Genomic DNA, 13,719 nt, shown 5'->3' on the forward strand with positions numbered 1-13,719 from the left:
AGCAAATATCCGGAGGTTTTTTGGAAAGGCCTCGGGACAATCGAAGGAGTCGAGGTGAAATTGCACATTGACCCGGAGGCTGTCCCAAAGTTTAGCAAAGCCAAACCGGTACCATTTGTGTTAAGGCAAAAGGTCGATGCGGAAATTAAAAGATTACTGCATGAAGGAATAATAAAACCGGTCCAGTTCGCGGAATGGGCAGCACCCGTGGTTCCTATCTTAAAGCCCGATGGCTCGGTGCGCCTTTGCGGCGATTTCAAACAGATGATAAATCGTTACTCTCAGCTAGACAAATACCCAATCCCCAGGATCGAGGACCTGTCCGCAAAGTTGGCAGGAGGACTCTGATTCACAAAACTGGACATGAGCCTCGCATACCTGCAACTACGGCTGGACGAGGATTCGCAAAAATTCACCACAATAAATACACTGAAAGGCCTCTTCCAGTATAAAAGATTGGCCTTCGGGGTTTTGTCATCTTGTGCCACATTGCAAAGGACCATGGAGAGCATCCTACAGGGGTTGCCACAGGTTGCAATTTACCTCGATGATGTCCTCATCACAGGTAAAACAAGGGCGGAACATCTGCAAAACCTGGAGGAAGTTCTCAGGAGATTTGCAGCAGCGGGAGTGTGTTTGAAAAGGGAGAAATGCGTCTTTTTAGCACCACAAGTAACCTGCCTCAGGTACAAAGTGGATAAGTCGGGCCTACATCCTCTGGAGGATCGGGTGCGAGCAATAAAAGATGCCCCAGTTCCCACAACCATCCAGGCGCTACGGTCGTTTTTAGGACTGGTAACATATTACGGGAAATTCATACAGAACAGGGCCTCCATTCTGGATCCCCTCCACCAGTTGCTAAAAAAGGGACAAACTTAGGAATGGTCGGCCCACCAGGACAGGCCCTTCAAGAAAATTAAACAGCAACTCCCATCCAAAGATGTGCTGGTACATTATGACCCCAAGAAGGGATTGGTACACATCCCCATATGGAGTGGGTGCTCCCAGCGGCCAATAGCGTTCGCCTCCAGAACCCTGGCAATGGCAGAGCGAAGATATGCCTAGATTGAAAAGGAAGGACTGGCGGTAATCTTCGCAGTCAAAAACATTTCAACAGTATTTATATGGGCGAAAATTTATAATCATAACAGATCATAAACCCTTGCTGGGCCTACTGAAGGCAGACAAAGCAGTGCCGAAAGCGCCAGCCCAGATCCAGCCTTGGGCATTATTGCTGGCAGCATATCAGTATCGATTGGAGCACCGACCAGGGACTAGAGTGGCAAATGCCGATGCCTTTGATGCGCGATCAATTAGGCAAAAGACTACTCGTGTGCCAATACAACTGTAGGCTTTTATTCATAACAGAATCAGGAGCAGATCCCAACAGGTAACTGACCCGAACTGAACATGGGGGAGGAGACAGCCACCTTTATACTAGGTGACAAGGGGAGGAGCCGAGCCGGCAGGGGATGTGTCCAGGCATAACAAACACACAACAGTGGTCCAAGCAGGACAAAGGCACAACTGAAGTCCTCCACAGCCTTAAGCCGGCTACCGTTACTGGACACCCCACCATTGGTACCCAGAATGGAGGAGACTGTGATGACGTTAAACTTTGTGGATACCCTCCCGGTGGATGCACACAATATACGCCAGTGGACGCAGAAAGACCCTGTATTGGCGAAGGTAAAGCACCTGGTGCTAACAGGGCAGCTTGAAAGACCGGTCCATCCACAGTTCCACCCATACTGGAGCAGGAAGGAGCAGATCACGGTGGAAGACGGGATCCTGCTGTGGGGTGCATGGGTCATCGCCCCAAGGCAGGGCCGTCGGGACATACTGGCCGAACTACACTATGGGCACCCTGGAATATCAAAAATGAAGATAGTGGCCAGGAGCTACGTCTGGTGGCCAGGTCTGGACACAGTAAGAAGTCTCACAACACCAGGTTAAAGTCCAACAGGTTTATTTGGTCGCACAAGCCACTAGCTTTCAGAGCACTGCCCCTTCATCGGGTGATTCAGCTCACTCACCTGATGAAGGGGCAGCGCTCTGAAAGCTAGTGGCATGTGCTACCAAATAAACCTGTTGGACTTTAACCTGGTGTTGTTAGACTTCTTACTGTGTTTAACCCAGTCCAACGCCGGCATCTCCACATCATGGCCAGGTCTGGAAGCAGGCATAGCGAAACTGGTGGGACAGTGCTAGAAGTGCCAACAGGGGCAAAGGCACCACCGGCAGCCCCGCTACACCCGTGAGAATGGCCAGGCAGGTCATGGTCGCGACTCCATGTCGATTTTGCAGGCCCATTTATGGGGTCCATGTTTCTGGTGATAATAGATGCCCATCCCAAGTGGTTAGACGTCTATAAACTAAACTCGTCAAACATGACAGCAACTGTTGAGAAACTGCGAACTTCGTTCACAACACACAGGATCCCAGAGGTGTTAGTTTCCAATAACGGCTCAGTGTTCACCAGCCTAAAGTTCACAAAATTTATGAAATCAAATGGGACCCGGCACATGAAGACGGCACCTTATCACCCAGCATCAAATGGGCTATCGGCGAGAGCAGTCCAGACGTTAAAGGCTGGGCTGAAAAAACAGCCAGCGGCCTCATTAGAAACGAAACTCTCAGGTGGTTAATTGACTATCGGGACTACTCCACACACCACCATGGGAACTGTGCCAGCAGAGTTACTGTTGGGCAGATGGCCCCACACCAGACTGAGCCTGTTGATGCCAAACCTGGGAGGAAAAGTGGAAAGACAGCAGGAAGCCCAATGCAGGGGCCATAACAACACTCGCTGAGGGAGACATTTTGAAGCGGGGGAGAGAGTTTGGGTCAGAAATTACGCAGATGGACCCGCCTGCGTAACCGGAACAGTTGAGTCCAGGACCGGACCGGTATCCTGCCGAGTACACGTAGGCGAGGCAGTGGTAAGGAAACACCTGGACCAAGTCTGGGTCTCAAGCTCTCCACCCGTTCTGGAGCCGAATCCGCCCTGCAGCCCTAGACACGAGCAGAGTCCCCCTCAAAGCCAGTACCGCTTCCCCTGCACCCTTGATGGGGTCCTCAGGGTCCCAAATGGACACAGGGGATGAAGCTGCAGCGATTCCTCTCCCACCTGAAGTGGACGAGGAACCAGCCCTCCGGCGTTCGCGGCCGATGAGACGGGCGCCCAAGTGTTACACACCGCCGACATCAGAGGCCGAGTTGGAGGATCCTGAGCCGGCGCTCAAGCGGAGGAAAAGACCCCTGAGGGAGGCAAACCGAGGGGATTCCTCGGACCTTTGGGGGGGGTGGAATGTGATGACTTCAGCCAGGTTAATGAGGTTGGCTTGCGAGAGTGTGAACTGCCTGTTGAGTCCTAATTGATGGTTAAATCAAGGAGCCTCATGTTCCCTATTTAAAGCAGGTGTGTCAGACTCCCAGCCTGCATTCAGCAGGGAGCAGCAGGAGAACAGGCTGAGTACAGATGTATGGTGTAAATAAAGTAACTTGGTGACGGGACTTTCGCGTCCGTGGAGTTATTACAGAGTAAACTAGCAATTTGGAGGCCAAGGCTAATGCTCTGGGGACACAGGTGGGAATCCTACCCAGCAGCTGATGAAAGTTAACTTCAGTTAATAAATCTGGAATTGAAGTGTCAGCTTCAGTAATGGTAACCATGAAACCACTATTGATTTGTCGTATAACCCAATCTGGTGCACAAATGTCCTTCAGGGACGGACATCTGCCACCTGTACTGGTCTGGTCTATATGTGATTCCAGATAGACAACAATGTGGTTCACTCTTACCTGCCTTCTAAAATGGCCTAGTAAGTAACTCAGTTGTATCAAACTATTAGAAAGTCTACAAAGTTAAATGAATACCACCCAACATTGACCACAGTACTGAAAACAACAATGGCAAACCCAGCCCTATCAACTCTGCAGTACATATACCAAGATAGGTAAGACAGGACAGGTAATATATATAAATGATTTGGAGGAAAATGTAACTGGTTTGATTAGTAAGTTTGTGGATGACACAAAGGTTGGTAGATTTGCAGATAGTGATGAGGACTATCAGAGGATACAACAGCATATAGATCAGTTGGAGACTTGGGCAGAGAAATGGCAGATGGAGTTTAATCTGGACAAATTGAGGTAATGCATTTTGGAAGGTCTAATACAGAGAGGAAATATACAATAAATGGCAGAACCCTGAAGAGTATTGAGAGGCAGAGGGATCTGGGTGTACAGGTACACAGGTCACTGAAAGTAGCAATGCAGGTGGAGAAGGTAGTCAAGAAGGCATACGGCATGCTTGCCTTCATCGGCCGGGGCATTGAGTTTAAAAATTGGCAAGTCATGTTACAGCTTTATAGATCCTTAGTTAAGCCACACTTGGAATATAGTGTTCAATTCTGGTCACCACACTACCAGAAGGATGTGGAGGCTTTGGAGAAGGTGCAGAAAAGATTTACCAGGATGTTGCCTGGTATGGAGGGCATTAGCTATGAGGAGAGGTTGGAGAAACTTGTTTTGTTCTCACTGGAACGACAGAGGTTGAGGGGAGACCAGATAGAAGTCTAGAATATTATGAGAGGCATGGACAGAGTGGATAATCAGAAGCTTTTTCCCAGGGTAGAAGAGTCAACTACTAGGGGACATAGGTTTAAGGTGTGAGGGGCAAGGTTTAAAGGAGATGTATGAGGCAAGTTTTTTACAGTAAGAAGTTTAACAACACCAGGTTAAAGTCCAACAGGTGTACTTGGTAGCAAAAGCTACCAAATAAACCTGTTGGACTTTAACCTGGTGTTGTTAAACTTCTTACTGTGTTTACCCCAGTCCAATGCCGGCATCTCCACAGCAAGTTTTTTACTCAGAGGGTGGTGGGTGCCTGGAACTCGCTGCCGGGGGAGGTAGTGGAAGCAGATATGATAGTGAGTTTTAAGGGGCGTCAAGACAAATACATGAATAGGATGGGAATAGAGGGATATGGTCCCCAGAAGGGTAGAGGGCTTTAGTTCAGTCGGACAGCATGGTCGGTGCAGGCTTGGAGGGCCGAAGGGCCTGTTCCTGTGCTGTAATATTCTTTGTTCTAGTATTGAGGAGGCAGGAGGGCTGCAGAAGGACTTGGACAGGTTAGGAGAGTGGGGAAAGAAGTGGCGGATGTAATACAACATGGGAAAGTGTGAGGTTATGCACTTCGGTTGGAAGAATAGAGGCGTAGACTATTTTCCAAATGGTGAGAGAATTCAGAAATCAGAAGTGCAGAGGGACTTGGGAGTCCTAGTTCAGGATTCTCTTAAGGTTAACGTGCAGGTTCAGTCGGCAGTTAGGAAAGCAAATGCGATGTTAGCATTCATTTCTAGAGGACTAGAATACAAAAGCAGGGATGTTTGATTTGATTTATTATTGTCACATGTATTAACATCCAGTGAAAAGTATTGTTTCTTGCGCGCTATACAGACAAAACATACCGTTCATAGAGAAAGAAACGAAAGAGTGCAGAATGTAATGTTATAGTCATAGCTAGGGTGTCGAGAAAGATCAACTTAATGCAAGGTAGGTCCATTCAAAAGTCTGACAGCAGCAGTGAAGAAGCTGTTCTTGAGTCGGTTGGTACATGACCTCAGACTTTTGTATCTTTTTCCCGAAGGAAGAAAGTGGAAGAGAGAATGTCCGGGCTGCGTGGGGTCCTTAATTATGCTGGCTGCTTTGCTGAGGTAGCGGGAAGTGTAGACAGTCAATGGATTGGGCTACATTCATGACCTTTTGTAGATCCTTGCGGTCTTTATGGTGGGACAATTGAGGAACAGTGGAGGACTTTCAAAGCGATCTTTCACAGTGCTCAGCAGAGGTATATACCAGTGATTAGGAAAGACTGTAGAAAAAGAGATAATCAGCCATGGATATCTAAGGAAATAAAGGAGGGATCAAATTGAAAGAAAATGCATACAAAGTGGCAAAGATTAGTGGGAACCTAAAGGATTGGGAAATCTTTACAAGATCAGCAGAAAGCCATGAAAAAACGATTAAAAAAAGAAAGATGGATTATGAGAGTAAACTCGCTCAGAATATAAAAACAGAGCAAACGTTTCTACAAATATATAAAACGGAAAAGAGTGGCTAAAGTAAACATTGGTCCTTTAGAGGATGGAAGGGGGATGTAATAACTGGAAATGGGAAAATGGCTGAGGCATTGAACAGGTATTTTGTGTCGGTCTTCACAGTGGAAGACACAAATAACATGTCAAAAATTGATGACAGGAAGGCTATGGCAGGTGAGAACATAGAAACTATCATTATCATGAAAGAGGTAGTGTTGGGCAGGTTAATGGGGCTAAAGGTAGACAAGTCTCCTGGCCCTGATGGAATGCATCCCAGGGTACTAAAAGAGATGGCGGGAGAAATAACAAATGCACTAGTGGTAATTTACCAAAATTCGCTGGACTCTGGGGTGGTTCCCGCAGATTGGAAAACAGCAAATGTGACGCCACTGTTTAAAAAAGGAGATAGACAAAAGATGGGTAACTATAGGCCAGTTAGCTTAGCTTCTATAGTAGAGAAAATGCTTGAATCTATCATCAAGGAAGAAATAGCGAGACATCTGGATATAAATTGTCCCATTGGTAAGACGCAGCATGGGTTCATGAAGGAAAGGTCATGTTTGACTAATTTGGTGGAATTCTTTGAGAACATTACATGTGGAGTGGACAATGGGGAACCTGTGGATGTGGTGTATCTGGATTTCCAGAAGCCATTTGACAAGGTGCCGCACCAAAGACTGCTACATCAGATAAAGGTGCACGGTGTTGTGGGTAGTGTGTTGGCAGGGATAGAGGATTGGTTAACTAACAGAAAGCAAAGACAGGGGGGGGTAAATGGGTGTTTTTCTGGTTGGCGGTCAATGACTAGTAGTGTGCCTCAGTGACTAGTGTTGGGACAGCAATTGTTTACGAATTACATAGATGATTTGGAGTTGGGGACCAAGTGCAGTGTGTCAAAATTCACAGATGACACAAAGATGAGTGGCAGAGCAAAGCGTGCAGAGGACGCTGAAAGTCTGCAAAGGGATATAAATAGTCTAAGTGAGTGGGCGAGGGTCTGGCAGATGGAGTACAATGTTGGTAAATGTGAAGTCATCCATTTTGGTAGGAATAACAGCAAAATGGACTATTATTTAAATTGTAAAAAATTGCAGCATGCTGCTGTGCAGAGGGACCTGGGTGTCCTTGTGCAGGAATCTCAAGTTTGCAGGTGCAGCAGGTAATTAAGAAGCAAATGGAATTTTGTCCTTCATTGCGAGAGGGATGGAGTTTAAAATCAGCGAGATTATGTTGCAGCTGTATAAGGTGCTGGTGAGGCCACACCTGGAGTACTGGGTACAGTTTTGGTCTCCTTACTTGAGAAAGGATATACTGGCACTGGAGGGGGTGCAGAGGAGATTCACTAGGTTGATTCTGGAGTTGAGAGGGTTGGCTTATGAGGAGAGACCGAGTAGACTGGGGCTATACTCATTGGAATTCAGAAGAATGAGGGGAGATCTTATAGAAACATATTAGATTATGAAGGGAATAGATAAAATAGAAGCAGGGAAGTTGTTTCCACTGGCAGGTGAAACTAGAACTAGGGGGCATAGCCTCAAAATAAGGGGAAACAGATTTAGGACTGAGTTGAGGAGGAACTTCTTCACACAAAGGGTTGTGAATCTGTGGAATTCCCTGCCCAGTGAAGCAGTTGAGGCTACCTCATTGAATATTTTTAAGGCAAGGATAGATACATTTTTGAACAGTAAAGGAATTAAGGGTTATGGTGAGCGGGTGGGTAAGTGGAGCTGAGTCCACAAAAAGATCAGCCGTGATCTTATTGAATGGCGGAGCAGGCTCGAGGGGCCAGATGGCCTACTCCTGCTCCTAGTTCTTATCACTCTCTCCCTTATCTCCCTTAAACTTTCCCCCTCTCACCTTGAACCTGTGCCCCCTTGTAATTGACAGCTCCACTTTGGGAAAAAGCCTCTGACTATCCACCCTGTCTGTGTCTCCCTTCTTTGCACTCTCTACAAAGCTTTCATATCCTTCTGGTAGTGTGGTGACCAGAACTGCACGCAATATTCCAAATGCAACCTAACCAAGGCAAGCATGCCATTTGCCTTCTTAATCACCTTGGCCACCTATGTTGCCGCACTTAGGGAACTGTGGACCTGCAAGCCAGAAATCTATCAATTTCTGTCTTGAACATGTTCAATGATTGAGTTTCCACAGCCCTTTGGGGTAGAGAATTCCAAAGATTCACCACCTGAGTGAAGAAATTCCTCCTCATCTCAGTTTTAAATAGCCTACCCTTTATCCTGACATTATGTCCTCTGGTTTCAGACTCACCAACCAGCAGAAACGTCTTATCTGTATTTACCCTGCCATAGCCTGGAAGAACTTTCGGTGAGGTCATCCCTCTTCTTCGAAACTCTGGGGAATACAGACCCAGTCTCCCTAGTTTCTCCTCATATGACAATCCTGCTATCCAGGAATTGATCAGGTGAATCTCTGTTGCACTCCCTCAATGGCAAGTAAATCCCGATCTTAAATAAGGGGACCTATATTAAGAGTCAACCAACCACGTTGCTGCAAGTCTGGAGTCATGTCAGTTGACCAGGTAAAGATGGTAGATTTTCTTCTCTGAGAAATTAATTCAGCAGATAGGTTTTTGTAACAATGAATGATAGCCGGCATGGTAATAATTATGACAACATTTTTATATTCTCAACGCCATGGTGGGGTTTGATACGATGCTTCAGACGATTCATTTGTTTGGGCTTCTGGATCCATCACAATGTCACCATCTCCCCATAAATAGAAATTGTTTATTTTCAAGTGGAGAGGGAGTGCAGTATATTGGTAGTCTGAGCACTTGTTATGTTGCCCTTTCTGTTGCCTTCTTTGTTTAGGAGGTGAAAATAAAGTTGATCCAGTCATGGCTGCAGTTAGGCATGTGTTAGTCTTAATGCAAGACACAAAAATCCATTCCAGCAATGGGAATTCGGGCTGGTAAACTCAAACACAAGCCCCAGCTCAGAAAAGCAGAGCAAATCCACAATGCCATGTCTTTGTGCAATCCCACAAAAATTCAAATAGAAATAGAAAGTGTTGCCATGAAACAATGTCTCCTGAGCAGTGCGAGCCTTTAGTCTTCTTTAATGGCTAAAAACAATAAGACATACCAATTCCAGTCACATTTTATCTGCAATGAATGGCACCCTGCAGAGGCTCCACCTCGGGGAGCGATAACTCTCTCACTGGGAGAGAGCATTTATTAAAGATTTGAAAGCAGAGAGTATTTTTTCACTGATGCTAATCTCTCAGTAAAATCTCATCTGTTCTGGTCAGAAGCTGCCACCACCTTAGATAATTAGCAGCCACTAAACAGGTGTATCCTGAGAAGACAATTTGTGCAGTTGAAGCACCAGATTCTTAAGCAGGTCTCCCTCGTGCAACTTTCCTTACCTGGTCGACATCCACTGCAGTATCATTGGTGGACTTCTCAGGCTGGTTTGCAATGATGTCAGAGCCCTGGGACATGCTAAACACTTCATCAGCAGCCTCTGAGCCATGCTGCATGATACGCAGGCGTTTATCCAGGTAGACCCTCGTGTGGTGCGGGAGTGTGCTGAAAGGAAAATGGTCATTTAACTGTCGCAAACCTTCAAAGAACAAAGAATGAACAAACAACAACAAAAATTACAGCACAGGAACAGGCTCTTCGGCCCTCCAAAACTGCACCGACCATGCTGCCCGACTTAACTAAAAACCCCGACCCTCCCGGGGACCATATCCCTCTATTCCCATCCTGTTCATGTATTTGTCCAGATGCCCCTTAAAAGTCACTACCGCATCCGCTTCCACTACCTCCCCCGGCAACGGGTTCCAGGCACCCACCACCCTCCTGGGTAAAAAAACTTGCCTCGTACATCTCCTTTAAACCTTGCCCCTCGCACCTTAAACCTGTGCCCCCTAGTAATTGACTCTTCCACCCTGGGAAAAAGCTTCTGACTATCCACTCTGTCCATGCCTCTCATAATCTTGTAGACTTCTAACAGGTCTCCCCTCAACCTCCGTCGTTCCAGTGAGAACAAACCAAGTTTCTCCAACCTCTCCTCGTAGCTAATGCCCTCCGTACCAGGCAACCTCCTGGTAAATCTTTTCTGTACCCTCTCCAAAGTCTCCACATCCTTCTGGTAGTGTGTTGCCACTTTCAGTGATCTGTAGAGCACTCGGGTAGTGCACTAGAAAGCTTTAGATTGGCTAAGAGGGAGTTGAAGAGCGAGCTTAGAAGGGCTAAAAGGGGACATGAGAAGACTTTGGCGGATAGGGTTAAAGAGAATCCTAAGGCGTTCTATAGGTATGTCAAGAACAGAAGGTTGGTTAGGGCAAGTTTAGGGCCAGTTATAGATGGCAGAGGGAAGTTATGTGTGGAACCGGAGGAGATTGGTGAAGCATTGAACCAATATTTCTCTTCGGTGTTCACGCAAGGGGACATGAATATAGCTGAGGAGGACACTGGGTTGCAAGGGAGTAGAATAGACAGTATTACAGTTGATAAGGAGGATGTGCAGGATATTCTGGAGGGTCTGAAAATAGATAAATCCCCTGGTCCGGATGGGATTTATCCAAGGATTCTCTGGGAGGCAAGAGAAGTGATTGCAGAGCCTCTGGCTCTGATCTTCAGGTCGTCGTTGGCCTCTGGTATAGTACCAGAAGATTGGAGGTTAGCGAATGTTGTCCCATTGTTTAAGAAGGGGAACAGAGACTTCCCCGGGAATTATAGACCGGTGAGTCTCACTTCTGTTGTCGGCAAGATGTTGGAAAAAATTATAAGGGATAGGATTTATAGTTATTTGGAGAGTAATGAATTGATAGGTGATAGTCAGCATGGTTTTGTGGCAGGTAGGTCGTGCCTTACTAACCTTATTGAGTTTTTTGAGAAAGTGACCAAGGAGGTGGATGGGGGCAAGGCAGTGGACGTGGTATATATGGATTTTAGTAAGGCGTTTGATAAGGTTCACCATGGTAGGCTTCTGCAGAAAATGCAGATGTATGGGATTGGGGGTGATCTAGGAAATTGGATCAGGAATTGGCTAGCGGATAGGAAACAGAGGGTGGTGGTTGATAGTAAATATTCATCATGGAGTGCGGTTACAAGTGGTGTACCTCAGGGATCTGTTTTGGGGCCACTGCTGTTTGTAATATTTATTAATGATCTGGATGAGGGTATAGTTGGGTGGATTAGCAAATTTGCTGATGACACCAAAGTCGGTGGTGTGGTAGACAGTGAGGAAGGGTGTCGTAGTTTGCAGGAAGACTTAGACAGGTTGCAAAGTTGGGCCGAGAGGTGGCGGATGGAGTTTAATGCGGAGAAGTGTGAGGTAATTCACTTTGGTAGGAATAACAGATGTGTTGAGTATAGGGCTAACGGGAGGACTTTGAATAGTGTGGAGGAGCAGAGGGATCTAGGTGTATGTGTGCATAGATCCCTGAAAGTTGGGAATCAAGTAGATAAGGTTGTTAAGAAGGCATATGGTGTCTTGGCGTTTATTGGTAGGGGGATTGAATTTAGGAGTCGTAGCGTTATGTTGCAACTGTACACAACTCTGGTGCGGCCGCACTTGGAGTACTGTGTGCAGTTCTGGTCCCCACATTACAGGAAGGATGTGGAGGCTTTGGAGAGGGTGCAGAGGAGGTTTACCAGGATGTTGCCTGGTATGGAGGGGAGATCCTATGAGGAGAGGCTGAGGGATTTGGGATTGTTTTCGCTGGAAAGGCGGCGGCTAAGAGGGGATCTTATTGAAACATATAAGATGATTAGAGGTTTAGATAGGGTGGATAGTGATAGCCTTTTTCCTCTGATGGAGAAATCCAGCACGAGGGGGCATGGCTTTAAATTGAGGGGGGGTAGTTATAGAACCGATGTCAGGGGTAGGTTCTTTACCCAGAGGGTGGTGAGGGATTGGAATGCCCTGCCAGCATCAGTAGTAAATGCGCCTAGTTTGGGGGCGTTTAAGAGATCCGTAGATAGGTTCATGGACGAAAAGAAATTGGTTTAGGTTGGAGGGTCACAGTTTTTTTTTTAACTGGTCGGTGCAACATAGTGGGCCGAAGGGCCTGTTCTGCGCTGTAATGTTCTATGTTCTATGTTCTATGTATACCTGTACACCCAGATCTGTCTGCCTATCAATACGCTTAAGGGTTCTGCCATTTACTGTATATTTCCTATCTGTATTAGACCTTCCAAAATGCATTACTGTGGTGAACCATAGATGGTTACCACTATGGGTACTTGTATATATGTTACTCTCGTTGCTGTTGGGGTTCGGGTTGTTGGGTGTTCCACCTGTTATCACTGTTTATGTGGTACACTCCATTCGGCTCCGCCCAGGACTCCGCCTTCTTACAGGAGTATAAAGGTCACTGCTACTTCCTAGTAGTCTTTAGTCTGGGATAATATTGTTGAGTAGTGTGCTCCTATTTGTAGTGAATAAAATTGATGCGCGATTGATTCACACGGGAGGCTAGTAGCCACTCGCCCTTTTGAACGACTGAGTGTCGACTTCAAGGGGCCCCTCCCTTCGACGGATCGGAACGTGTATTTCCTCAACGTTGTTGACGAATACTCCCGATTCCCCTTTGCCATCCCCTGTTCTGACATGTCCTCTGCCATGGTCATCAAGGCCCTGTGGAGTCTTTTCATCCTGTTCGGCTACCCCAGTTATATCCACAGTGATAGGGGTTCGTCGTTTATGAGCGACGACTTAAGGCAATACCTGCTCTCCAAGGGAATTGCCTCAAGTAGGACTACAAGTTACAACCCCAGGGGTAACGGACAGGTCGAAAGAGAAAACGCTACAGTCTGGAAGGCTGTTTTGCTAGCGCTACGGTCTAGGGGTCTTCCAGTCACCCGTTGGCAAGAGGTACTTCCTGATGTGCTCCATTCGATCCGGTCCCTCCTGTGTACGGCAACCAACGCTACCCCACATGAGCGGATGTTTGTCTTCCCTAAGAAGTCTTCCTCTGGGACCTCACTGCCGTCTTGATTGATGTATTCAGGACCTGTTTTCCTGCGGCGGCATGTCAGGGCCAGCAAGTCTGACCCTTTGGTTGAACAGGTCCATCTCCTCCACGCCAACCCTCAATATGCCTATGTGGCATATCCTGACGGGCGAGAGGACACGGTCTCTATCAGAGATTTGGCGCCTGCAGGGGACCTGGAAACCCCCGTCACTCCCGCACCCCTGGTTAGGATTCCTTTGCCCATTCTCTCCCCTCCTGACACGGCGCGGGCTGCATCGGGACCTCAACTTGATCCTCTTACTCCCGTGTGCAGCTTGCCTGAGTCCAGGGGATTGTCGCCATCTCGAGGTCGGTGGTCGGGAGAAGAACTGGAGGAGTCTGTGGACATCACCTCGGAGAGAGGGTCGTCGCCACGGTCACCAAAACCGGCACTGGAGCCGGTACTGCGGAGGTCGCAGAGATGGTGCGGACCTCCGGTTCGGCTGAACTTGTGAACATGTGGACAGTTCTTATTGTTTTTTTACCCCACCCGTCTTTGTTTTTTAAAGGAGGGGTGAATGTGGTGAACCATAGATGGTTACCACTATGGGTACTTGTATATATGTTACTCTTGTTACTGTTGGGGTTAGGGTTGTTGGGTGTTCCACCTGTTATCACTGTTTAT

The 13,719-nt window shown here is 47.1% G+C and overlaps 1 protein-coding gene across 1 annotated transcript in view; it reads right to left on the minus strand.

Annotated features, from left to right (window-relative positions):
- LOC144493937 (dynein axonemal heavy chain 6-like) overlaps positions 1 to 13,719 on the minus strand; it is an 814,395-nt gene that overhangs the window by 772,466 nt on the left and 28,210 nt on the right. The window contains exon 9 of the mRNA XM_078213513.1: positions 9,495 to 9,657. Within this exon, the coding sequence (XP_078069639.1) occupies positions 9,495 to 9,657 (163 nt within the window). The remainder of the gene's footprint in view (positions 1 to 9,494; positions 9,658 to 13,719) is intronic.

This window comes from Mustelus asterias, chromosome 5 (genome assembly GCF_964213995.1).
Source record: "Mustelus asterias chromosome 5, sMusAst1.hap1.1, whole genome shotgun sequence".
In the NCBI taxonomy this organism is placed as follows: Eukaryota; Metazoa; Chordata; class Chondrichthyes; order Carcharhiniformes; family Triakidae; genus Mustelus; species Mustelus asterias.